General features: G+C 40.5%; 1 protein-coding gene across 1 annotated transcript; it reads left to right on the forward strand.

The window, feature by feature from the left end:
- The first annotated feature begins 77 nt into the window (after positions 1-77).
- Positions 78-26,307, forward strand: cryl1 (crystallin, lambda 1). Its single transcript, XM_054787471.1, has 9 exons — positions 78-247; positions 767-874; positions 1,328-1,454; positions 5,384-5,545; positions 8,300-8,395; positions 8,637-8,735; positions 17,559-17,667; positions 22,499-22,605; positions 22,757-26,307. Exons 1-9 carry the CDS (start codon positions 201-203, stop codon positions 22,859-22,861), a joined length of 960 nt encoding a protein of 319 aa, XP_054643446.1. The 5' UTR covers positions 78-200; the 3' UTR covers positions 22,862-26,307.
- Positions 26,308-27,223: the final 916 nt, after the last annotated feature.

A 27,223-nucleotide genomic window follows, 5' to 3' on the forward strand; every position in this document is an offset into this window, starting at 1 on the left:
TTTTTCTTTTTAGCCTTCTTGTTATAACACAGTACTTGTCAGTGAAGGCGTCTATGTTTTTAAGCTGTAAAAGTGTATTTGTCGGACTAGTCTGGCTGTTTTGGGCCTTTCGGGTATCCGTAGCAGCACGTTGCAGCGTGACGCCAGAGAGGCAGGGAGAGACGCTTCCAACAAATTGGGCAAATCCAAGTACTGTGATCATGGAAATGAGCGGTCCTAACATGAAGACGATCGCCATTATCGGCAGGTTAGCGAGACAAGATCTTTCAGGCTGCCTAGTTGCAGTACCCTCTCACTCTTTACATTTGTCGAACTAGTCTGCTGAAATGAAAGTTAACATGCGATTGACTTAGTTATATACTTGTAAAGCATACTGTACACTGTTATGCATATACACCGGCCTTAACTCATGCACACCTTGGGCCAAAGTGACCCGTATTCAGTTAAGTAAACATTACAGACATACAGTAATAAGGTCAATTTTCGTTTATTGCATTTTAACTAAACGCATCAGATACTTACTGACTCATAGGTGGTATGAAAATGTGAAATGACAACAAACCCACATTTGCAAGATTTTGCATATCCGTACACTAGTGCCTACATATTTTTTCAGCTACTTGCATGATTTGGTGCGTAAAACTCATGTCAAGTCATCAAAATACAGCAGATGTACAGGCTATATTCCAGTATATTGTGCAGAGACAACAAGAATATGCACAACACCGCACAATATGTTGAGTGATTGAAACTTTTTCTGCCACAGTGGTCTGATTGGCCGCTCTTGGGCAATGGTGTTTGCCAGTGGAGGCTACAGTGTGAAGATGTATGACAACCAACCAGGACAAGCAGCCAAGGCGGTCACGGAGATGGGGTTAGTATTGTTTGATTACTTCTTGACACTCCATTAGTGCCAACACTATGTAACGTGGTAACTGTGGACTTCAAATCTACCTTTGCTGCCAAATGTAGCCTCCATGAGAGCCTCTCTGCTGGTGAGACAGGTTGCTAAACGTGCTAAAACACAAGTGGAACATTAACAAGTCCACAACATGGTGCAACGCAAGGGCAGAGGTGACACATAGGCCTCACATGATCAGCGGCTGTGTTCTACTGTGGGGACACGAGGCTCGCAGAGTAGTGACATGGCTGGTTAAACATTAGATGGCGACACAGACCCCAATGTTAACGCTGAACACTTGTTCAAACGTCAGAGTCATTCAAAAAGTATTTTGGAGTATTTTTATAGTATTGTTTTTTGTTGTCTACAAGGCGCTCAGTAGTGGGTTAGGAGTGCATGTTGTTCACAGTGTGTGTGCTTGCTCAGGAAACAGATGATGGAGCTGGAGGAAGCCGGAATGCTGAGGGGGCAGCTTAGCGCCACCCAGCAGCTCGCTCTGCTCAGCACTTACGATGATCTGCCGCTCGCACTGCATGGCACCTTCTTCGTCCAGGTAATTGCTGCTTTAGTCTGATAGCTTGGATGAATTTGTTCAAGTGTTAGTTAATCTATCCATGAGGAGTCTTCAAGCATAAACACCGAAGGCTGCTGTAGGTCTTTAACAAGTGTTGTTGTGGTAGTGCATCAGTTAAGGACAATAACACCAGTTGTTACATCACAAAATATTGTAAATAACGTCATCTCTCATTTATCGTGGTTAATCGGTTCCAGACCCAACTGTGATAACTGAATTTCCGCGAAGTAGGATTCCTTATTTATAAATGGAATATTTTCATTGTTTGAGCATAGAAAACCTGTTTACGACCGTCTGAATACGCTTTTTAACATTATTAGAGCTCTCCAGACATAAAGTAACACCCTATAGTAATCTTTACACTCATATTACCCAATATAGTTGACATATTAAGAGAAAATAAGACATAATATAGACTCACACGTGTTAGCATGGTGTGACTTCCTTGTTACTTTTTTCCTCCGAGTATTAATAGAATTAATGTAACGGATACCAGCCTGTGAGGCTGTGCAAGTGTACGTTGGTAAACCTCACTCCCTCTGCCTCAAGAGCTGCGCTGAACACGCGGCCGACAGTGTTAAGTACTTGTTGTGGTTTGGACCCCAGATGCAGAGGCTGAGAGCTTGTGTGGTGGTAAAGGAACTTTTAATAACAAAAATGCAAAAAGGCAGTTCCACAAACAGAAAGCGATGGTGTCTTGGCAAAAGTAGGAACAGAAAAACAAATAAAGGCAACACCATGAAGAGCAGTACAAACTTGGGAGTAAAGCTGGATGGCAGGGAGGCGACAGGGTCCAAAAGGCATAGCACGAGGATTGTGTAGCAGAAGTCCTCGGACGAGTAGCCAGCCATAGCGAGACAATAAACCAGCGGCTGCCAGCTGCGGGTAGTCAGCTTAAATAGGTAAAGAGTAATAAGCTACAGGTGTGCCCAGCGTCCCCGCCTCCAGCCCGCTCAAGGTGTGACTGAAAGAAAAGAGAAAACAGGCCAGGAGAAGGCAGGTACCAAGGCAACAACCACTTCAACCACCAGCGATCACTGGCAACTGTGACAGACAGTCCCGGCTTTTAGTCGCGTGGTCACTGCCCTCGCCTCCCATTCCGAAGGTCCTGTCTTCAAACCCCGGTGCGGGCAGTGTGAAACAGGGCGGGTTACATTAATACTTAATAGAATACAAAATATTTCATCATGCCTTTCAGTGTCTTTTCAGAATGCCTAATATTTGTATTTTAGTTCATTTAGCCATTCTTATGCTTGAAATGCTCAATTTAGGACAAAAATACATACAATAAGCGTAAATACAGTTGTGTGGAAAAAGTGTTTGCCCCCTTCCCGATTTCTTTTTTTTTTCTTGTTTTTTCAAGCAAATTTAAATATTAGTCAATGAGAACACAACTGAACACAAAATTAATCATTTTATTATTAAGGGAGAAAAAAAATCCAAACCTACATGCCCCCCCCCCTCCCCCCCAGAAAGAAAGTAATTGAGACTCTGTTAGTGTGGAAGAGGTTGTAAATCCATTTCTAAAGCTTTGGGACTCCAGTGAACCACAGTGAGAGCTATTATCCACAAAAGGTGAAAACATGGAACCTTCTCCGGAGTGTCCGGCCAACCAAAATGACCCCAAGAGAGAGCACATCGACGACTCATCCAACAGGTCACAAAAGACCCCACAACAACATCCAAAGAACTACAGGCCTCACTTGCCTCAGTTAAGGTCAGTGTTCATGACTCCACCATAAGAAAGACACTGGGCACAAACGGCCTGCATGGCAGAGTTCCAAGACCAAAACCACTGCTGAACAAAAAGAACGTTAAGGCTCGTCTCAATTTTGCCAGAAAACATCTTGATGATCCCAAAGACCTTTGGAAAAAAAGTAACACTGTCATGAACGGCTAAGCCGGAGTAAGGATCCCAATGCAGAGAGTGACGCTTGAAGGTTTAACAAAAAGTTTTAATGTACAACAGAGGGTAGGAACAGAAAAAGGCGGCAAGAGAGTCCAACAAAACACACAGGCCGAGCCTAGCAGAAGTAACAAAAAAACACTACTACATAAGGTAGTAGGGAAAAGGCCTGGACAACTAAAAAGCACCACTACAAAAGGTAGCAGGGAACAGGTGAGAGTCAGATACAGAGGCGCTGCTGGGGTAGCCAAGCAGGAAGAAGTACTCACAAATGCAGTAGGTCAAAGACTAGGGGACCAATTGGGAATAGCTAGGACGGGAGCTCGAAGAGCGACGTAGCTGAAGGTACGATCTGGCAACTGACAAGTCCGAGACACAGAAGACAGGCGGCAGCAAAAAGGACAGACACAGAATGTGACAAACACCGCACTTTAGAAAAGCTCATCATACCAACAGTAAAATATGGTGGTGGTAGTGTGATGGTCTCGGACTGTTTTACTGCTTCAGAACCTGCAAGACTTGCTGTGATAAATGGAAGCATGAATTCTGCTGAAGGAGAATGTCCGGCCATCTGTCGGTGACCTCAAGCTGAAAGCAACTTGGGTTCTGCAGCAGGACAATGATCCAAAACACACCAGCAAGTCCACCTCTGAATGGCTGAAGACTTTGGAGTGGCCTAGTCCAAGTCCCGACCTGAATCCTATTGAGATGCTGTGGCATGACCTTAAAAAGGCGCTTCATGCTGGAAAAGCCTCCATTGTGGCTGAATGACAACAATTTTGCAAAATTCCTCCCCAGCGCTGTAAGAGAATCATTGCAAGTTATCACAAACGCTTGATTGCAGTTGTTGCTGCTAAGGGGGGCCCAACCACTTATTAGGTTTAGGGGGCAATCACTTTTTCACACAGGACCATGTAGCTTTGGATTTTTTTCTCCCTTAATAAAAAAAAAAAAAAAAATCATTTAAAAACTACTTTTTGTGTTCAGTTGTGTTGTCATTGACTAATATTTACATTTGTTTGATGATCTTAAACATTTAAGTGTGACAAACATGCAAAAAAAATAAGAAATCAGGAAGGGGGCAGACACTTTGTACACCACTATATGCGTTTTTCCCTAATATGCTGTATTCAAACACAAAATAACAATAATTTATTAATATATTTTGAAGAAAAGTGGTAGAGTGAAGCTGCTGATTAAGTATCTGATTTAATTTTCCTGTGAGCTCACTTTTTTCCGGAAGAAAATGTCTATTTCACAACAAAATACAGTAAAAATGAGCAGTAGAATGCTATTTTTTGATACATAAAGCATATGTGCGAATGCTTGAGTCTTTCAGCGTTCACTCTACATGAGTGAGCTGAATAATTCGGCTCTCCCATGAGACTTAGACTGTATAAAAAGCAGACATTAAGTGTAAATAAATCAATATCCTGCAGTCAGCTCTCACTTAAACAATAGAGCACTTGATGGACACACGGAAATACGTGTTGGGGAAAAATGCACTTTTTCTTCAGTAGATGTTCAGCGTCATGCTTCCTGCCGCTAGATTCCTCATCATACTTGACTAAACTAGACTACATTAGCTTATAAATCAATAGTTTATTTTGTTTTTACAAAGAATCCATAGTTAATTGTGCCTCAAAACTTTTTCCAAGTAGTATGGCTAAGATACTGCGTCTGGGTTTGCAGCATTTCCTGTTGCTTTTCTTTGCTGCTGGATCAGCATTTTATTGCTGTAGGAAGTGCGTACTTGAATCATTTTTACTTTTTGAATACAAGTTTCATCCAATTCATCCATATTCTACATGAATATTGAAATATGTTTTGTATACAGTATGTATATATGTAATCAGTGAAAAGTACATCCCGAAGACGGTGACTGGGAGAAAATGTGACTTGGTTAGCTTGTTTCCTGTCCAAAGTGTGACGTAGAAATACACCTACAAGCCTGACTTAATGTACCTGGTAACATTGTACAGCTCCACGTGATTCTTTTTAGGAGTGTGTGTTCGAGCAGCTGGAGGTGAAGCAGAACATCTTCCAGGAAGTGGAGTGTCTTGTGGGAAAAGACGTGATCTTGAGCAGCTCCACTTCCTGCCTGGTGCCCAGCAACGTCTTCTCCAAAGTCCAAAACAGGAGCCGCTGCATCGTCTCCCATCCGGTTTGTGTGACCTTTGAATCCCACAAAAATGTAATGAGTGTGTCAGTGGTGTGCAGTCAGGTCCAGCAAGGCCAACGACCTTCTCTGCTGGCCTGAACACGATCAGAAACAATAGTCTACAGTACATTTAGATCTTAAATTCTGCTAGTTGTTCTATGGAATTTGAGTCATTTATTCCAAACAGTCTATTATCCTCCCAGTAATCTGCCCAGAGCCTCCGGAATCAGTAATGCGGGCCCATGTCACTTCAAGGAAAAGTGCACTTTTTTGGGAATTTTTATCCATAATCTACAATCCTTTTGTGAGACATGAACACACGTCTTTCTTTTTTCTGTGCATTCTATAGATATAAAAAGAGGCAGCCAAGAATTCACGTAATGGGATGCACATATTCCGCCTCTAAAGCCTTCTGAAAAAACCTCCAAAAAGCGCCAACGATGCTCCATTTACATTTACATAATGTTACCTGCATATTAACCAAGCTACAGCGACATTGTTATTATTACCATACCGCTTCTTGTATTCTTCTATACCGCTTCTCCTCATTAGGGTCGCGGGGCATGCTGGATCCCAGCTTACTTCGGCCGACAGGCAGGGTGCACCCTGGACTGGTACATATAGACAAACAAGCATTCACACTCACATTCATACCTATGGACAATTTAGAGTCACCAATTAACCTAACATGCATGTTTTTGGATGTTTTGGGAGGAAACCGGAGTACCCGGTTTCCTCCCAAAACATCCAAAAACATGCATGTTAGGTTAGAAAACCCACACACACGGAGAGAACATGCAAACCCCACAAGGGAGAATCGAACCCAGGTCTTCCCAATCTCCAGACTGTGACTGTGTGGCCAACGTGCTAACCACTAGACCACCGTGTGGCCTGTTATCATTACTGTTATTAAAACTGTTATGCCGAAGAACTGCGTTACTGGCGTAGTGACACCTCACCACACCACACCGGCTAGCTACTAGCCGGCTAGCGACTAGCTTCACCACACACTCGCTCACGAAAGAGTGATGGGCTGACACTAACCAGTGCGCTTGAACGCATCATCACAAGAACAGCCCCACGCTTAATTAATCCTGTTGAGATGTGAAGAAAGGAGATAGACATGGAGTTGTTCAACAATTTTGTGTGCGTTTATATGAACAAATAGTGAGTTGATATATATTTTAGAAATAAGTCAGCCTGGGAAAGGGTTTGTTCGCCAGTTCCACTGGAAGTCTTCTAGTAGACCAATGCTTATGAGTGAGTGTGATGTATTTTAATGAAGTTTTGAAGTTTTTGTCACATTATTAAATAAATATTGACTGTGAACTGCTCCAGATGATACTGAAGTGTGGACATTTCTAGTTTGGAGTTGTTTAGAGACAATGTATTAGAGGATAAAGTGTTAACTGGGTTTGTTGCTTCGTTGGTTGTTTAAGTTTAAGTTTCTCCGCCATTTTTTGTATTTATTGCGCCTTTTTTTTGTCCGCCAACTCCTCCTTAATTTTTCAACCGATTAACACCATTCAAGCATCAAATCATTCAGCTTGTTTGGGAACCCTATGTGATCATTTCAGTTTTGTCAAAATTTTTTCCCAGATTTTCGCAAACTCCCACCATTCGCACATTTCTCAACCGATTCAAACTGTTCCACCATGAAAACGTTCCACACATCCAAGGCTTCAAACCAACATTCCAAAAATTCCAGCTTTTCCCAACATTCCCACTTTTCCTTTGATCTTAATTACTGTCATTTCTTTTGTTCTTAATTACTCCACTACTTCAACAAATCGTTCAGCACAATTAAGGATATCTATTTTTCACATCTAAAAATTTCTAATTTTCCCCAAAATTCCGATTTTTCCAGAAAACGAATTAACTTAAAGATATTCCTTTGATCTTAATTACTCAAGTACTTCAACCTTTTTCAACCAATTCCAACAATTCCAATATCAAATCTTTCAGCACAATTACGGATATCTATTTTTAACATTTAAAAAAAGTTCAAATTTTTCCCAAAAGTCCAATTTTTCCAGAAAACGAATTAACTGAAGGATATTCCTTTGATCTTAATTACTCAAGCACTTCAACATTTTTCAACCAATTCCAACATCAAATGGTTTAGCACAATCCAGACATTAAGGCTACCTGTAACATTTAACATACATCATACATATTTTGTCTTTCATGATGTCATAGTCTTCAGTACTCTTATACGTCACATACCATTTGTATTCCTTTTTTTCCTTTTATTATTCCTTTGTTTTCCCCCCCACCTCATTAGGCTTGGGCATCCACACGCAACGTCCTCAGACATTGCAATCATCTAGTTAATAATGTGACGTGATAGTCGTGGTATTAGGAGGTGGATTGGGTCGCCCCTGGAAGCCCAGGTAGCAAATGCACCGCCCGCCAATGAATAGAGTCAGATCCATAACAAACATAAAGACCTACATGTTGAGCACAAGTGTTAGCATAACTGGTAATGTTATATTGCTAATATTTGTATTTATTTTATTATTTGACTTGGCTTCATAGTCCCATTTCTTTTACCACAGTGGCCTAATGGTTAGTACACTTCATTCCAGTAGGGGGAGTTAGTTCTACATTAAAAATAAATAAATAAATAAAAAAAATCCCAACCCAACAACAATGATAAATTTTTCCCTATTGGTTCTTTAAAGTTGCTTACATTTATCATGTTGTCATACCTCCTTTTCTAATTATTATGTGTGATGGGATTCTGTTGTTCGCTAGGTCAACCCCCCCTACCTTGTCAAACTCGTGGAGCTGGTACCTCACCCTGACACGACGGCAGCCGTGATGGACAACACCCATGCTCTGATGACTCGGGTAAAAAAAAACAACCCCAACAACAATCTTACATCACATTTAAGCGTGGAAGCTGCAACATGAGGTTATTATCAATCCAAATAAGAATTTAAAACTAGCTTGTTGCGTTCTACTGGTTTTGCACGTATAACAAGCTCAGCGAGAGGAACACATTGCAATGGCATAGCGTAACCTAGCGGTACATTCAAAAGCACTTCTGAGCAATCACTCACTTTTGTGCTTGTCCCAACTTTGCTATTAGGTTGGTCAGGTGCCCGTCCGCCTGAAGAAAGAGATTGATGGCTTCACCGTCAACAGAGTGCAGGCGGCCATCATTGCTGAATCCTGGCGGCTGGTCCAGGTCAGTGCTTCAGTCGGCGTCAGAACCTGAGCTCCTTGGGTGTGTTAGTTACCAGACAAAAATAATATCGTTAGCTTGTTGTGTAATACCACTCTGTTCCTCACGGGGTGGTAGTGACTCACATTTGAAGTGATTGACAGCGGTTCAGCATCAGTTACTCCACAAAAAACATGTACAGCGGAACCTTGGTTAGTGTCATTCCTTCGTTCCAGACCAACCGAATCAAATTTTCCCATAAGAAATTGTGTAAATCCAATTCATCCGTTGCAGAAAGACAAAAATGTAAAAAAAAAAAAATGCTTTTAAAGATTTACTATTCTAGTTGTACATGCCTAAAACAATTCAAAATGCATATAAATGATGAATGTAAGGGTTAAATGAACATTTAACATTCATTTTATTTTTAAAATACGCAATAGGATGCTGTGTGGGACAAGGTCACGGTGCCCATTAAAAACTGTCCGTTCCTCGTGAGACATCACACACAAAAGATTGTCCACAGTCTGAAAAGACAAAACAAGCACGAAGAGCCGTTGTTCACACATTTGTTATACATGTTTATTTTTTTTAAAAGGTTCTATGAATGTGTGAAAGAACGCCTTTGTTGACTTGTGCTCCCTGGAAAAGGTTTGGACACGCCTTCTGTGTTTTACATGCGTTTCATCGCACACTTCTGTATTGCAGCTGTTGCACATGAACACCTGTTGATTAATATCAAGCTAAGCAGGCTGAGAGATATTACAGCCACAGAACATTTTTACTTTTCCCCTTTTCATCAATTTTCCAAATTCTTGGCGTATAGGATAACTAATGGTTATGTAGTAGGCTTTCAAATAGCCACATAATCGCCGACATTAAACCAAAAATGCGTTCAAAAATGCTCCACGTCCGACCACCCTTTCTGAAGCTTCAAATATGTCGAAGTGCTCTGTAGCGCCGTGTGTGAGAGATGTTTTTTGAGGTTGGTGTTGCTTACAACAGCCGTAAACAAGTGCTTGCTTGTGGGACATAATGTACACTTGACATGCATAGTCTTCTTTTTTTTCTCTCTTTCATATATGTATATTTCTTAAAGGGCCTGTGCATAGCCATGAAGATTTAAATGTAAACGTGCCAGAATTAGCCCAAAGGCTACTTCACATTAGTAGTTCCTAGCAGGTCAAAGGAAGTGACAGCAAGATACCACACAGAACAGCAATGTGCCGATGACAATTAAATGATAAAACACAATGACAACATCCAACAATGAATAAGACATAACATTATTGTAAAATGAATGACCGCAGATGTGGTTCCTCTTAAGTCATCAAGATTGGTTTTTAATGTATTGAGGTTAGTAGAGTCTCTTCTAGCAGTTGGGACGTTGTTCCAAATTTCTGTACCTGGCCTGCAACCACGTGACGTAGAGGCAATTTGCGTCACTTCAGTGATCGGATGGGATTCAAACATTGAATACGACCACATGCACACCCAGTGTCTTTGCACAATTTTTGGCAGATAAAGCGAATAGTCGTTCATAGTAGTCGTGACGAGATTTGTTCCAATTGTGCGAGTGTGCGTGGTGTGTTGCGTAAAGACATGAAACAAGCACAAAGGCGAAAACAAGGCAATCAAACAGCCGTGGAAGTTTATCTTCCACTACCAGATGAAAATATGTCAAACATGTCTATCTGTGTTCTCACACCAAGTCACTCTGCATGAATACATTCTTGTATGTGGCCTTGGTCGTTTCACTGCTCTTTTTCCATGGGGGTGTAGCGTATGAACAAAAAAAAAATGGACGTAAACAACATCAGTTGACATGAGCATGAGATCAGTTATTACTTTGCGTCACCGTTCAATCACGGACGGTGCAGACTTTTTTTCCCCCATGATGCCATCAGCGGTTGACTGTGTAGTTTTTTTGCTAACTAACACCGTTACACCACAAGTTTCTGCTTTTCTTATTGAGCTTGGCTGCAAAATAACCCACCATGGGGCCAAGGAAAGGTGAGAAACACTATTGAATTCAAGAAATAACTCATAGCAAACTCCTTTCCTCTCCTCCCTCTTCACTCATCGCCGTCTTTGCCAAAAAGAGTCTTCAGTCAAGGTAAAAGTGATATTAATGATAATTTATTCATTTCATTCCTCATTTTTTTCCTCTTTCGCCTTGTTTTCTGCATGTAAAACTTTAGTATTGTCTATAAAATGTGTTTTGTGCTAATATTTTTGGGTGTTTGAATGGATTAATTGGATTTACATTAGTTCCTATGGGAAAAATTGATCCGGTTTTGGTCGGACCCTTTGGAATGGATTATAAACGAAAACCGAGGTACCACGTACGTTACAGACGCATCTGTCTTTGTCGCTTCCACTTTGTTTTTGTTCCTGAAGTGGATTCTTTGTTTGAAAGGTTCTTGGCTCACTGACGAACCAAGTGGGCTTGTCTGGCCTTTAACCGCTTAAGAGAGCATGAAGACAAACACGTCCGTAGCGCTTCACTTCCGAGACCTGAAGCTCTCACTGGACTTGAGGGAATGGTGGCGTTGCTCTCTCACCTGACCTGAGACTGGCTGTGATATTGCTGGAATTTTGCACACTTTAACAGGGACAGCCATCTTGGTTATCAGAAATCACACGACAGGATGGCGGCATTGCGCCCGCTTCATTTGATGGGTTTGGAATGAGGCAGGGCGGCGCGAGGTCACGGTATTGCGGAATGTGTGTGTAGAATAAATGTGGATGTAGCATGTGAGAGGTGTCTTCACACTGGCCTGTGGAAGTTCAGGCTCCCTGTGAGGCTCCTGTTATGGGAATTAACCCTGCGTGCTCCATTAAGTGGCAGATGCTAAAAATGCCACCGTGCTGTCAAGGTGGACAACTTTTCCCAGAATAGAGCCAGTCGTGGACCGTCCCCATAGAGACTTTATTGGGCTTCACATGACAACAACGTAGTACAAACAAGAGATTTTGTGTTGTTTGTTCCCCCTTGTAAAAGTATAAACCCAAAACGATTCGTACCCTGGGTGAGCTTTGAGTTCAATTTGAATGCTATTTATTTTCATGGGTATCTTTTAGCTAGAAATGACTCAAAAAAGTGGCAAGACTCTAAAGTGTTGGTTAAGAGATATTCATGAAATATATTTGGTGTTTTTGTTGTTTATGATTAACGACAAAGTTCCATGTTGAAAATAACGTATCATGTTTTTCTTTACGTGCATGTCAAGTAAGATAGTGTAGGTTGTGCTAGACCCTGGGTTCCCAAAGTGGGGTACGCAGATTGTCATGGAGGGTACGTGAATAAAAATTAAAAAACGTCTTGACCACACTAGTGCCGAACATTGAGATTCACGTAATGTGCTCGAACAGCCACAGCAGGTAGTACAGTGTAAAAGACAACGTTCTGTTTACGACCTTCTGAATACGCTTTTAACATTATCAGAGCCCTCTAGACATGACACAACACCCCTGTACAGAGAAAATAAGACACATTAGACGCACATAAGATTGGTGCACGTGTGTGTTGCTGTAAATGTGTTTCGTGCCAGGGGAAGTGACGTCGAGATTTCAGAGTTGAGTTTCAGTTTGGCATGGGTTACGGCTGCAACAGTAGCCCGTGTTCGGGATTATTGTGCCTGTTGTGAGATCATTCAAACCTGCAAAAAAGCCTGTTTGGGCCATCAAGTATGGTGATTGTGTGCCTCACTGAACATTACGGTAACATTACTGACATCTAGTGACCAGTGTAGAATACTACATATCATCCGGCATCTCTGAAAGAGTCTTCTGAATGCCTTTTATTTGGATTTTACTTCATTTAAACATTTTTGTGCTTGCAATGGCTTAATTTAGGCCAAACAATATGTACAATTCGCCTAAATATGCATATTTTGACTAATAATAGGCCGTATTCAACCACGAGACAGCTTGACTTACTAATTGAGACATTTTATAAAAAGCAGGGTAGTGTGAAGCTGCATTATAAGTGCAAAGTGGCGAGGGATGACTCTATTTTGCTGAGAGAAAATATTTCAAGTAAATATGGCATTTTTACTATAAGTTCCATTGCATATTGCAGTATTTTTCTTATTTTGCACAATGTTTATTTGTGACATGCATGAACATGCCAACTCCACTTGATGTCCAAATGGAGATTCAAACCCTAAATCTCTTGGCTGTGAGGCCAACATGCTAACCGCAAGGCACCGTGTCAAAATCTTCTGCCTGACAGGAAATGAAAATTGGGAGCAGATTTTGGCTTTTATAGCCTGTGGTCTTAAACTTTTGATCAGCTGATAAACAGCCTATTTCAGCTGAATTGTTCTTTTCAATAAATGACTTTTTCAAAGTGCTTTTTGTCTCACTCCCCCTTCTTGTTTTTTATATTGTAGCTCTACTTAAAACCTTAAAACCTTATTAAGATCCAAATGTGCAAAATGAAAATTCGAGCAATTTTTCAACTGGTCTTAAGATTTTGATCAGGAGTGTATCTCTAACATGACTTCTTTAAAGTGTTATTTCCAGCATTCAATACTTTAAAATGAGTTCTGTCCCCACATTTGGACATTTTTTGCAAAGTCATTATCTTCAGGAATGATCTTGTCCGGGGTCGGCAAACGTTTTGAATCGTGGGCCACATTGGGTTGAAAAAATCTGGCGGAGGGGCCGTCGATATATAGATGGTCATCAAACAGAAGGACATACTCGCTCACGGTGCCACCAAACAAAAACACAACACATCCACAGAAGGTTAACGTGTCACGTAAGTCAACTACTACATAGGTGACAAACGACAACTCAGCGCTAAACGTAACATGTAACTTACAACTGTTATTTCAAAATGCCCGCAAAGCATGCTGGGTAGTCCAGCGGCAAGAACAGTATGAACAATAAAACTGTGGATATGATCAAGCAAAAATGCGACAAACATGGCAAAATGTTGGGCGAAAGAAGCTACCCAGCATGCCTTGCGACGGGAATATAGGCATGGGTATTGTGTGAAGATATTTATTTGTATGTCCACATGGTGCAGTAGGTACTGTAGGTTACTTTGAGCGTCGTTTGTGTTGAGTTGTGTTGTTTGGATGGTTTTTTTGTACAACCTACAGACTGCATCTGACATGTATTTTTCTCAAGCGTGCCACAGTAGCACTGCAAGTCATGTTGCCGGCCACAGTTTCGATGTTAAAGGTTTAAAAAAAGGAATCTGGAAATGCCTGGTGGGCCGGCTTAAGACGCCTGGCGGGCCCCAGTTTGCCCACCCCTCAACTTGTCAAATGTTTTCATTGTTGTACACTTTCGGGCATTTTCCCACTCGTTAGCCAGGAACAATAACGAGATGATTGTGCTCATGTGCGAAGGTATTTAAAGACCGTTTAATAATTAATGTCAGAGTCAAGTTAACGATTGTCGCATATCCTTGCTGCTCTCCAATGTTTGTCGGCTGGAAGTCGGTTATTTCCCCTCACGTTTGTGAGTCACTTCTTGACTCCTGATGTTCAATTAGCAATTCAACGTGTGTCTCATCAACAGACACAAACTCGTGTGACTTGCAGGATCTTCCCGTCTTCTTTGCTTCTCGTCGGAGCGGGCCGACGAGTCCATCAGGATTATTAGCCGCTTGTCACGCTGGAGAATGTAGGAGGTTTTCTGTCAAAGTCATTTGAATGCCGTCGTGCCCGACGGTGTTGTCCTCCGGGGTCTTTCAAAGTCGCAAAGACGGCTCACGCACACAACGTTGTGTGACAAAGACGGACTCAACAACGGGCCGCAATCTTGCAGAAATGAACGCATGTGGACGGGACGTGGATCCATAGCTTGATTAAACCTAAAAATAAAACTAGAACTACAACAACAGTGAAGTTAACTTGGTACGTCACATATAACCAAAGCATCTCAGCTTAGTGTTGTTGTTTTTTTGTGAAGTCGCTTGCAAATTCTCAAGCTTCTTGTTGTTTGGGCTTACTTTGTGTAAAGCTCTTGTAAATTCCCAAGTTCTCTGTTGGTTTGGGCTAGTTTTCAGAGACCTGGCAACACTGTCTCGGCGGCAAGTACGCATGAGAAGGACTTCTACGAGTCACATTGCGCTCTCAACTGTGTCTCGGGTGAAGTGATTATACGGAACAATTACAAGCCAGACACATCTGTTAGCCTTTTATTCAGTTTATGATGAGCATCTTGATGGGTAGCAATTTGCACAGAAACAGTACAGGTCGGCGCAGTGTGATGGCTACTTTTTTCACCAAGTGCAACCATTTGGCTGCTTCCATTTATATGTACTATGCTAATTTTGTCTTTAACTTATTCAATCCCAGCCATTTTTCAAAATTCAGTCCCTTCGGTAGCGGCCATTTTACACGATATTGACTGATCTTTCAAGGCACACAGAATATTGTGTTGTATGGTCATATAAACATGGAACCTACCAAAAGAAACATTAGACTCTCGTCTTTCATCAGAAAAAAAGTTAGTTTCTACTAAAATGCTTTTATTGTGCACTTGTGTCATCACCTCTTTTTGCCTCATGCAAAAAATGTAAAAGTGTAAAGTATAAATATGTCTTTGGGAGTGAGCTTTCGGGTTTAAAAAACGTATAAATACGTCTTTGGTATTGAATGAGTTCGTAGCCACTAGCAGTAGACACAGTTGTCTGTTCTTCTCCAGTGAACAATTTATCGGGGGTGTCCAAAGTGCAGCCCAAGGGACATTTGTGACCCGTGGCTGTCTTTTTATTGGCCCACGGCACGATCTAAAAATGTAATTTGACAAGAAAACTAGAACAAAAAAACAAACATCAGCAAAAATTTAAAAAATCGGCAGTTACTTTACAAGAACAAAAGTTGCAATCTAACGAGAAAAAGTTGTAATTTTGCGAGAATGTTGTAATATTAGGAGAAAAAAAACATAATTTTAGCGGCATAAAGTGGAAATAATAAAGAAAAAAGTACAAAAAAGGTTGTTGTTTTTTTTACTTGTAATATGACAAACAACAAATGTAATTTTTGGAGAATTTGGTTGCAGAAAAAGTCCAAATATTATGGTAATAAAGTGATCATATTTTAAGAAGAAAATGTACAAGAAGAAAGTTGAAATAGTTGGAAAATTAAAAAAACAACAATAGCAGAAATGGGAAAAAAAACTTGTTTCAAAAGTGATTTTACAAGAATAAAGTCAAAATATTAAGAGGAAAAAGTCGTATTCTAAAAAGAAAAAAAATCTCAATTTTATGAAAATAATGTCATTTTAGCAGAAGAGAGTGGAAATATTCAAGAAAAAATAGGTTTTTGTAAAAAGTCGTAATAGTATGAGAAACAAAACACAATAAAGTTTTCATTTTGGGAAAATTAGGTTGGAGAAAAAGTTATAATGGGAATGAAGTCATAGTATTATGGGAATAAGGTCATTGTATACTAAAAATAAGTTTAGAAAGATTATTGATTATTTAAGAAGAAAGTTTAAATATTACTTGGAAAATTAGTAAAACAGCAAAAATTGGGAAAAGGAGCAAAGACCAACCACCGAACATGGACACATATTAGCTTGAACAGCTATTGTGCATACAGCTCATGTTAATCCAGCAATCATGAACCACCTGGCCACAATTAATTTCGGGTAATATCCTGGCCTGGATACTGACACGTGCGCAAAACAGTGGTAGCACATACATGCACAAGGAGAAAAAAAATTTCCAATCGCATAATCCAAGTATGTTAAGCCCATCTTTAAAAGCCAATCAAGCTCAAATTCATGTGTTTACATGTGTGTTGAAAGGCTGATTTTAGGCCAATTCATGCAAAAATGCTTGGGTTGTTTTGGTGCGTGTAAACATACTCATGCTGCAACAACTCAAAAGTCAATTTTGCATCTGCGCCTCTATCCATACACTCACCAAAATCTACCACGCCCGATTGTGACCAGCTCATACCAAAATTATTTTCAAAATATTTCACATTCACTTCATTTCAATTTTTAAAATTATTTTATTTTATTCTAAAAATAGGAAATGAAAAATAGATTTAAAAAAACAAACATTAAAACTGATTTTTTTTGTATTTCGAACTTATTCATAGCTGAAAGTTGTCATGCTGACCGTTGTCATGACAACAGTCAGCATGTTTTTTAAAGTAAAAGGTTTGGCGTGTGAGAGTGAACCTCTGATCCTTGTTATGCAACAGAGACCCCCACACCCAACCCTTCCAATTGTGTACACACACACACACACAGATGGGTTCATTGAGTGAAGGCCAGCATCGGAAAGCAGAGCGGCTGAGAAAGCGGATGGTGATCATTGTGGAGGAAAGGCCCCGCCCACCTGTCCACTTAGCTAAGATAAGAGGCTCGTTGTTGTTGAACGCTAGGCAGGAACAAAGACCGGCCTGTCCTGTGCCCCCTGCCGCCCGCAATCCAAATCTGCTTTGAGCTTTTGATTTCCTCCAACGTGGACCTCGGCAGTTACCTGAAGTCCTACACCACCACGTCTCTCTGCTTCATCACTCCATCATCAGCGTTTAAAGGCCCTCACCCCTCCATAGCCCCAATATAGCCTTAGTCCTCATCTCTCCGTCAGTCTTCCCTTTCTGAGCCCTGGACTCTTGATCTTGTAGTCCTAACCTCTCCATCCCTGGTCCCCAGTCCTCTAGCCATACTCTTATCTTGTCATTCTCAACCTCCATCTTCCCATGGTTGTCCTTGACTCTCCATTCATTTCTTCTCATTCCTCTATCCTCCATCTCTCCATTCTTAGTCCTCATCCCTCCATTCTCATCCCACAAGAAAACAGCGTATCAAACAGTAGTGTGTGTTTGTTGGTGCTGTGACTCTCCATCACCTCTCTTCCATCAGGACGGCATCATCTCAGTGCAGGACATTGACCTGGTGATGTCAGAGGGACTGGGAATGCGCTACGCCTTCATTGGTCCCATGGAAACCATGCACCTCAATGCGCCTGAAGGTAATGTTGCCGCCGTAACTGCTAAAGCGTGGTATCTCCCGATGCTGCTCAACGCCTGGATTAAGTGTCGAGCGGCCAGGGTACCCTACACCCGTTCACTCCTACCCCTCCAAACCCTCCTGCATAGCATGACGTGCATCTCAGACGTAATATAACCTCGCATGGCGGAGGCGTGAACTGTAGTGGCTGTGATTGGTTGGCTTTTTTTCCCCATTATTTCCTGTATGACTTGTTGAGAGGGTGTACAGGCCACCTTCACCAACAACTGTTGTATCGCACCTCATGTGACTCCGCAGCTGTGCCTAATGAAGCGTCCGGTGGGTGTCAAAGCCCTGACAGTCCACATACGGTACATACATGTCATGTCCCGCGCCACCGAACACGTCAGAGCGAAACCTCAGGTAGATGGAGAATGTCAGCGGGGGGTGTGAAAGCCGCACAGTCACTCGCTTAGGACAAAAAAAAAAAAAAAAGACGCTTCGGCCCAACAAAGGCGCCTTTTGATGAATGCTGCCCCTCACACCAGTAACCCAAAACTCACATGGCGGCCATCAAAGCAGGTGCCAACCTGCAGGTAGAGCCCACTGCAGGATGTTGGAGACGGTCCTGCCACTGTCGGGTGCCCTTTTCGAATCGGATCACAACTTGGATTTTCCCCACAGCCTTTAAGTACATCGGAAAAGTTCTGAACACATTGTTGAGGCTCGAATTGGGCAGAAAAAGATGATTAACCCCACTATTTCTAATACGCAGAAGGGCATCAAAAGAAATACAGTAACCCCTCAGCACTTTGCGCTTCCAATTTTGCGGCTTCACTCTATCATGGTTTTTCGAAAATATCCTCATTAGTAAATCGTGCTGTTTCATGGTTGAATACGGCCTAGTCTTAGTACAAAAATATATGCATGATTAAGCATTTTGTGTGTTTTTGACCTAAATTAAGCATTTCCAATTTTTAAAATTGGATTAAAATAAAAATATTAATCTGATGAGAAAAAGTCATAATTTTCCAAGTATAATTTAATATTATGAGGAAAAATAATGTGATTTTAGTAGCATAAAGTTGAAATGTTAAATTAAAAACATTAAAATTAATATGAGAAACAAAATAAAGTTATCATTTTTGGAAAATGATGTTGGGGAAAAGTTAGAATATGGGAATAAAGTCAAAATATTCTGGGAATAAAGCCCTAATATTACAACAAGAACATTTACGAGGGGTGTATGAAGCATCGTACATGGTCAACCCTATGTTCAACTTTTTGTAAGTATTCCTGCCAAATTTTAACATTCGAACATGCATCTTATATTTTTGTGGATTTTTGAATAAGCAGGGGTCAAGGATTCAGTGAAAATTGGAGAAAACAGAAATTGGTGCAGTCATAAAGCACCTGCATTAGAAAGGCGTGACTGCCTCAGAAATTCAAAATCCCTTATCCCTTTTTAGTTTTTCTGATGCTTAAAACTTTTCATACACCCCTCGTACAAAGATTATTTAAGAAGAAAGTTGAAATATTTGTAAAAATTCCTGCAAAAATGGGGAAAAAAGAGGAAAGAACCAAGTTGATCCTAATAATAGGCTTTTTCACAAAGCTGAGATGCGCTTTTTACTAAATATCCAAGTTGCGTCCTTTCATTTTTCACTATGTGGCCCTCGCTGGATAAAGCTTAAATGAAGTAAAATACAAATATAAGGCATTCATAAGACGCGGTGTAGTACTCTACACTGGTCACTAGGTGTCAGTCTTACTGCAGTGTTGGGTGAGACACACAAGCACCAGACTTGATCACCAGAACAACAGGCGTTTATTGCAGTTTGAATTATCTCCCAACAGGGACAATAATTCCCCATAACACGGTCTACTGTCTTGGCCGTAACATATGCCAAGCTGAAACTCAGCTCTGGAGCCCCGATGTCGCTTCCGGTCTGCGCCACCGGAACATATTTACAGCAACACACACGAGCACGAGTTATATTTGTGTCTTAAATGTCTTATTTTCTACATTATGTCTACGATATTGGGTAGTAGAAGCGTAAAGGTGACTATAGGGACGTTATTTCACATCTGGAGGGCGCCAATAATGTTAAAAAACTTATTCAGAAGGTCGTAAACAGGTTTTCTATGCTCTAACTACAAAAATATTCCATTTATAAAGAAGGAATGCTACTTTGCGGGAACTCACTAATCATGGTTGGGTCTGGAACCAGTTAACCGCGAATAACGAGGGATCGCCGTATATTTAGTAGTTTAAAACTTTACACTCGCACATTTCTTGGCTCTGAGGGTCAACAAAAAGCACCGGGCGTCCCTTTACGACGTCTCGTCTAATCATTGGCTGCTCTTCAGACAGGCGTTTACGACCTGCGTGCTGGTATTTGTTGCATGCGGAATGAATCGTTTGTTTTGTGCCTCATATACAGTACAACTGTGTCTCACTACACACAAGGTTGGGTTAAGCACCACACTGCCACAATTGAAATCCGAGCAAGGTTAAACATACTTATTTTTCCTAAATATATTTAGATAGTTTTTTACATGGTAGACCAATGTGCTTATCATAAGTCATCCTGTCGTACGTAGACTAAAATATGATGTTCTACTGTATATTGCTGAGAATTAGCGTCAGTATATGTGAACTTATCTGACAAAACATCCACATCTTAGCTTGACAAAGCTAATGAGGGTAAAATCGAATAATATATGGCATTAATACTTCATTTTATATGCTGAGGGCCGAAAAGGGTCCCTGGGTGGCACTTTGGACACCGCTGATGTAGTTTGTTACGTTCCACCAAATCCAATGTTCTATCCGGAAGCTGTTCCGCAGGGAAGGCGGTCATCGACCACACCGCCGTTGTGCATTAATCTTTAACGGTTTATTGGCGCGTCACATTAATCATTCTTCAGACAAAATGACCGCCGTCTTCGTCACAAGGAAATGATGAAAGCACAATCAATGACGGCGATGACAGGAAGTAAGCATGTTTGTTATGAAGGTTTGCATACTTTTGATGCCATTGTGATGATTTAAGTCGGGGGGTGTCCAAATGTTTTTTTGCATCTCAGCTTTGTCACGAAGGTGAAAACGCTTGTTATTAGTAGTATCAACTTCACTCTTTGCTGTTTTTTCCCAATTTTTGCTGTTTGCTAAATATTCAGTGTTTATTCTCAGAAAATTGCAACTTCAAGATTTTGACTTTATTCTCCTAAAATGACAGCCTTTTTTTTCATTTCTGCTGTGGTTGTTTGTTTTTTTTTATATTCCAACTATTTCAACTTTCTTCTCGTACATTTTCTTTTCGGAATTATGAGTTTATACCCATAATATTTGAACTTTGTTCTTGTAACATTATAAGTTTTTTACCCCCAACCTAATTCTCCAAAAATGGATTTTGCTTTGTTTGTTTCCTGGTAATATTACGACTTTTAAAAACTTGACATACTTTTTCTTCAATATTTACACTCTTAAACAGCAAAAATTGAAAAAAATAGCTGTAATTTTACAAGAATAAAGTAAAAATATTAAGGGACAAAAGTCGTATTCTAACGAGGAAAAAATTGTAAAAAATATCATACAAAAAAATATTATGAGTATTAATATTTCAACTCTTAAAGAATTGTCGTAATATTATGAGGAAACAAACAAAACTCTGCTTCTAAAATGGTATCATTTTTCCTCATAATATTACAAGGTTTTTTTTGGACAATTTTTTTCCTTGTTAGAATACGACTTTTGTCCCTAAATATTTGCACTTTATTCTTGTCAAATTACAGCTATTTTTTCAATTTTTGCTATTGTTTTTTCCCCCCCAGCTATTTCTTGTCAATATTCTTCTGGTACTTACAACTTTATCCACATGATATTTTGACTTTATTGTTGTAACATAACTTTTTCTGAAAACTAATCTTCCAAAAAGTACAACTTTATTTGTTGTTTTTTTTTCTTCAATATTGTAACTTTATGCTCCTGAAATGACGTTATTTTTCCTCAGAACATTACCAGGTCATTCTCGGGTTTATCTACCTTTTTGACCATGTGAATACTTCTGAAGCACATCTACAGCCTTTCCTGAATGTACAGTGTTCCCTCGTTTACCGCGGGGGACAGGTTCCCAAAATAGCCCGCAATAAGTAAAATCTGAAAAGTAGCCACGTATATTTTTTAAATATGATTATATATGTTTTAAGGCTATAAAAGCCCTCAACATACACTTTAGAGACTTTTCTCAGACAAGCATGAACATTTTCTCACATTTCTCTCATGTTTAAACACTCAAAGTTCAAATTTCATTAGAATTTTGGACACAAGAAATGATTAAGTGACTCGCATATTTCACTCCTCTGGCCGTGCCTCTTCATCCTGGCTCCGTTCAGCTGTCGTGTCTTTGTATCCTTGCTCCTCCTCTCGTTGTAGTTTCCTCATACGGTTAGCTTCTTAGCAGTGAGCAAGAAGCTCACACGGTTAGCTAGTTTGGTAGCCATGAGCGCAACAAGAGAGGGCATGAAGGAGATTGAGTGACAGTGGTCTACAGCCAATCAGGACACAGAAGACAATGGGCAGTGCAGACAGAAGAGAGAATTTAGAGAGACACCGCAGAACTACAACAGTCAACTTCCCACAATGCAGTTCTTCCTAAAGGGCCAGGCACTAAAAAAGCACTAAAATTGCACTAAAAAATCTGTGAAACAGTGAGTCCGCTAAGGGTGAACCGCGAGGGAATACTGTATACGACTTCACCTGGAAGTGCTAGCCTCGCCGCTTTAGTGTTCTTCGGCCATACTCTTCTCGGTTTTTCTCTTACCTGCTCTGAACCGCCATTTTTGTCCAGGTCTTGGGGACTACGTGAGGCGGTACGGAGAAGGCATCCAAAGGGTGCTGAGGTCCTTCGGTCCCGTCCCAGACCTCTGTGCTGAAGATGCCAAGAGCATTGTTGGCGTAAGTATGCCTAATTCATGGTCTTTTACCTGAGTGGAAATGCACTTATCTCAGTCAGCAGCCATCACTTAGTAATACAACACCGGTTTACGGCTAATTTCCTCACGTTGTGGATTATTTTATTCACTTTTACTACCCGTGGTGTGTGCAGGAGATGTGCGAGCTGATTCCCAACGACCAGCAGCATCTGTCAGCCAGGAGGGAGAGACGAGACCAGCTTCTCATGGGCTTGGCCAAACTCAAGAAGGACCACTAATCGTGTCAGGAACCACATCAAGCCAGAACTTTAATTCATTTCAGGAAGCCTTGCCATAATTGTAGTTTCTTTTTGGAGACAAAGCTGTGACTAGGGATGGGGCCGATCCGATCCAGTGTCTGTGTCGGGTTCTGATACCAGCGCAATACGGCGATTTCTGATGCATGAGCCACGTCTGTGCTTTAATGCTGTCAGCAAACGTAGCTGTCTCCACACATGCACCGCACTGACGGCCACACAAAATTGTCGGACATGGGCCTGTCGTGATAAATTTTGCTGGTAGATAATTGTGCAACAGATCATCGGCGATAATCGATTTTATTGACATTTTTTGAGACCATTTTTTCCTTAATTGTCATGAGAGGTGTAATTCACAGTTGAACCACTAGATGGTACTCAAGTATAGTGTATAGGGTATCTGTGTGAGACATTAGCTTGACACAGAAGTTGCCTGTATCTATGTTTTTGCTGTCTGTGAGTGCGCACCATTTGCCAACCAAACGCCTCAGTAAGCGTTGAGTGTTGGGACGAAGGCTCCACCGCCCGAGGCACCTCAATCAGTAGTTTGTTTTGTTTTTTCCCCCAGGTTGCAAAAAACGTCCGTGTCGGTCATTGGTGTTCATGCGCTCACTGTGTTCTTTCTGTTTAAAACCGAAATTTTCCTCCATTGGGCCTGTCAGATGTGGCATTCGCCTCAGCAACCCGCACCTTCATTCATGTTAGCGTGTGCTTCCTCACGAAGCTACCTGCTCAAACCTCTGCATCCACTCACTAGTAGCCCCGCCTCCACAAAGAGGCTAAAAGAGATGAGGGCCCACTCCCTCCGTTCATTCCACTATAGAACCAATGCGCACAGACAGATGCAGAGTGAACCCTCTTGTCATCCGGCCTGTGTGGCACAGAGAGACGAGCAGATGAAACACACGGATACATGCACGTCAATTTATCAACCTGTTTTTGGTTTTTTTATCGTTCGATTAATCAATTTATCGATTATCGTGACAGGCCTAGTCGGACAGCTACGCAACACAACGCTTGCGGGTGGCTACAATAACATACTTGCCTGTGGAGGAGTTCAGCACAGCCTTATATCAAATCAACACTTATGATAACGTAGCAAACAGGAAGTTATGTGCTACGCACGTGTGCACGTGTTGCGCTGCATGTCGCATCGGAGACAGCCACGTTTGCTGATATCCTTTTGCCGTGGTTGCAGCGCAGCTCCGGTATCAGCAGATATCCAAATCCAAGGTATCGGGATTGGATCGGCAGTGGAAAAAATCCTGTTTGGTGCATCCCTAACTGTAATGCACAATACTTTCACAGTCAACTGACACCATTTTGCTATAAGTGAAGATGGACGGGTCACACTTAAAGCAGCAGTCAGGAATAGCCGAGTCCCCGAAACAAAAAAACATCAAATAAACCTCATCTGTTCATTTTAGTGTGCAGTGAAGATTATTGTATGAGCAATACACACAACATGTCCAGGCTGGTCCACTGATACTATAGACAAGTCATGACAACGAAAAAAAACAGTGTTGCCATCATTTATGAGCTCCAATTATCACACATCGTTGCTTTAAGTGAGGGAGCATCTAATTTATGTCGTATTCAGGAGCAAAGCACCACATAACACCACATCGAAACAGAAACGGGCTTCTCCCAAGTGTTACCAAGATTCAACAACAATTCAGGACTCAAGTCCCTCTCTATGAATGGATTAGGAGCCGCGTGTCCAGCCTGGTGTCCATCATGCGGTGTGTTTGTGGACCAGATCAGTATCGATGTTGCGCGTTGCATTATTTGGTCTCACATGACTTCCTGTATGCCGAGAAGCAGTCACGAGAGCGGCGGCGTCATCGGCAACCTTTCACACTCGCGGCCACGCGTAATTCTCGATAATTTCGTCCTCATGAACCCCCCACGCGCAATTTAGTCTCAGAGCAGGGGCGTCCAAACGTTTCTCCAGCGAGGGCCACATAGTGAAAAATGAAAGGATGCAACTTTTTAGGTATTTTGTCAAGCAACAGGTGGATATTTTAAGAAGTTCTATATGGTTCAAGAAAAACGTGCACCTCAGCTTTGTCATATGGGTGAAAAAGCTATTATTAATATCAACTTTGCCCTGTCCTTTTTTTTGCTGTAGTTGGTTTTTTTTCTTCTTCAACAATCTTTGTAAATTTTCTCCTTGTAATATTATGACTTTATTCCCATCATATTATAATTTCCCCAACCTAATTTTCCAAAAATGCCATTTTTGTTTTTCATAATATGAAATTTAAAAAATATTTTTTCTTTAAATGTTTCAACTCCACTAAATGCTACTAAAATTACATTATTTTTCCTCATAGTAATACAAGTTTATTCTCATAAAATTCATTCTTTTCATGTTAGAATACAACTTTTGTTCTCTTTAATCTTTTGACTTTATTCTTGTAAAATTAGAGCTGTTTTTTTTGTGCTGTTTTAAATTTTTTTCCAACTATTTCAACTTTCTTCTTGTAAATTTTCTTCTCATAATTTGGGCTTTATTGCTGTAATACTTTGACTTTATTCTCGTAGCATCATAACCTACTTTTCCAAAAATTCCAACTTTATTTGTTGTAGAGATGAAGATGCTGAGGTTCTCTCTGGGAGTGACCAGGAAGGATAGGATCAGGAATGAGTACATCAGAGGGACAGCACATGTTAGAGGTTTTGGAGATAAAGTCAGAGAGGCCAGACTGAGATGGTTTGGACATGTCCAGAGGAGAGAGAGGGAATATATAGGTAGAAGGATGCTGAGTTTGGAACTGCAGGGCAGGAGGCCTAGAGGAAGACCAAAGAGGAGGTTTATGGATGTAGTGAAAGAGGACATGAAGGTAGTTGGTGGGAGAGAAGAGGATGCAGAAGACAGGGTTAGATGGAGGCAATTGATTCGCTGTGGCGACCCCTGAAGGGAAAAGCCCAAAGGAGAAGAAGATTTGTTGTTTTGTATTAATGAAACAATAATTTCCCTCTTTAATAAAATGACGTTATTTTTCCTCACAGTATTACAGTATTCTCATGAAATTGTTTTGATTCTTGCAAAATTCTACATCCACAAGTAAATTTGCCAAAGTGAAACCTCTCTTTTATGTTTTCATGAAAGAACTGAAGCTGTACCTCAAATCAATATCCTCTGCTAATAACAAAAAAGCTATCAAGACTATAAATCTGTGCTCCCACTTCAGTATCCTTAATTAAATTAAATTTTCATTGCTCATGTCCCCTGGTGTATCTTACTTTAATTACTATTTTTATTATCTTCTTTTTTCTATATGTATTTATATATCACTTTTCTGTTACTTTTTTATTTCCTTCATCTCTATATGACTTATTGTATGTTGTTGTTATCCAATTGTTATTTGTTCATGCCCATGGTTTGACACTATTTTATTGTAAATTGTAAGGCATTAATAAAGTTTAATGGAAAAAAAAATTCTCATAAAATTGTGACTTTTTCTCATTAGATTACACAATTTTTCTTGTAAAAATGTCGCTTTAATTGATGTAAAATATAACATTTTTGCTGTTTTATTTTTAGTTTTCTTGTTAAATTCTATTTTTAGAATGTGCAGCGGGGCTGTTAAGTGACATTTCCTCGTTGTCATCGAGGTGTGTTCACGGACACTCAGAAAGTAACGACTTTATTATGGTATGTGTGGGTTAAATCACGTGTCAAACTCGTGCCCTGGAGGGCCGAGACGCAGCAGGTTTTCTCTCCAACCAGTTTCTTCAGCAGGTGATTTAATTGATGAGCTCCTTCCCTCCAACTGAAGGTGTTGATCATTAAAATCACCTGCTTTAGTGACTGGCTGGAAAGAAAACCTGCAGTGTCTCGGCCCTCCATGGCACCAGTTTGACACCCCTGGTCTAAATAAACAAAGACAAAGGAAAAAGAGTGAGTGGATATTCTTATCTCTCACTAACATAACTCTTACTGCAAAAGTACAATTTGATGTGTGCTCGGAAATCCCATAATATACATCCCCACTCAAAACATGTCAATTCAACTTACGTGTCTTTGAACGCAACCCTTCACGGCTGGTAATAAAGCGGTTAAAGTGTGATTCAAATACAAATACGGCAAACATTTTCGGACGTGTGCTATCTTTTAGCTCGAGTTATTCTTTCAGTTCATTTGGAACTGATAATACATACATACATTATATATATATTCTAGTGTATTCAAATTGTGATAAATCATGATGAGCATTAAGCAGTACAGAAAATAAATGATAATTAATTAGAAATCTCGTGAATTTGATTACAAGTTTCAATCATTGGACAGCCCTAATTTTAATATTAGAATTGTGAAGATTTGTAAAAATCTAAATG

The sequence above is a fragment of the Dunckerocampus dactyliophorus genome, chromosome 9 (assembly GCF_027744805.1).
Source record: "Dunckerocampus dactyliophorus isolate RoL2022-P2 chromosome 9, RoL_Ddac_1.1, whole genome shotgun sequence".
Classification (NCBI taxonomy): domain Eukaryota; kingdom Metazoa; phylum Chordata; class Actinopteri; order Syngnathiformes; family Syngnathidae; genus Dunckerocampus; species Dunckerocampus dactyliophorus.

Excerpts from the sequence above, each read along its gene's own strand:
- cryl1 (XM_054787471.1), top strand. The coding sequence starts at position 201 with ATGGAAATGAGCGGTCCTAACATGAAGACGATCGCCATTATCGGCAG. Across the intron at positions 248-766 it reads ACGATCGCCATTATCGGCAG|TGGTCTGATTGGCCGCTCTT; the intron begins GTTAGCGAGACA and ends TTTCTGCCACAG. Across the intron at positions 875-1,327 it reads AAGGCGGTCACGGAGATGGG|GAAACAGATGATGGAGCTGG; the intron begins GTTAGTATTGTT and ends GTGCTTGCTCAG.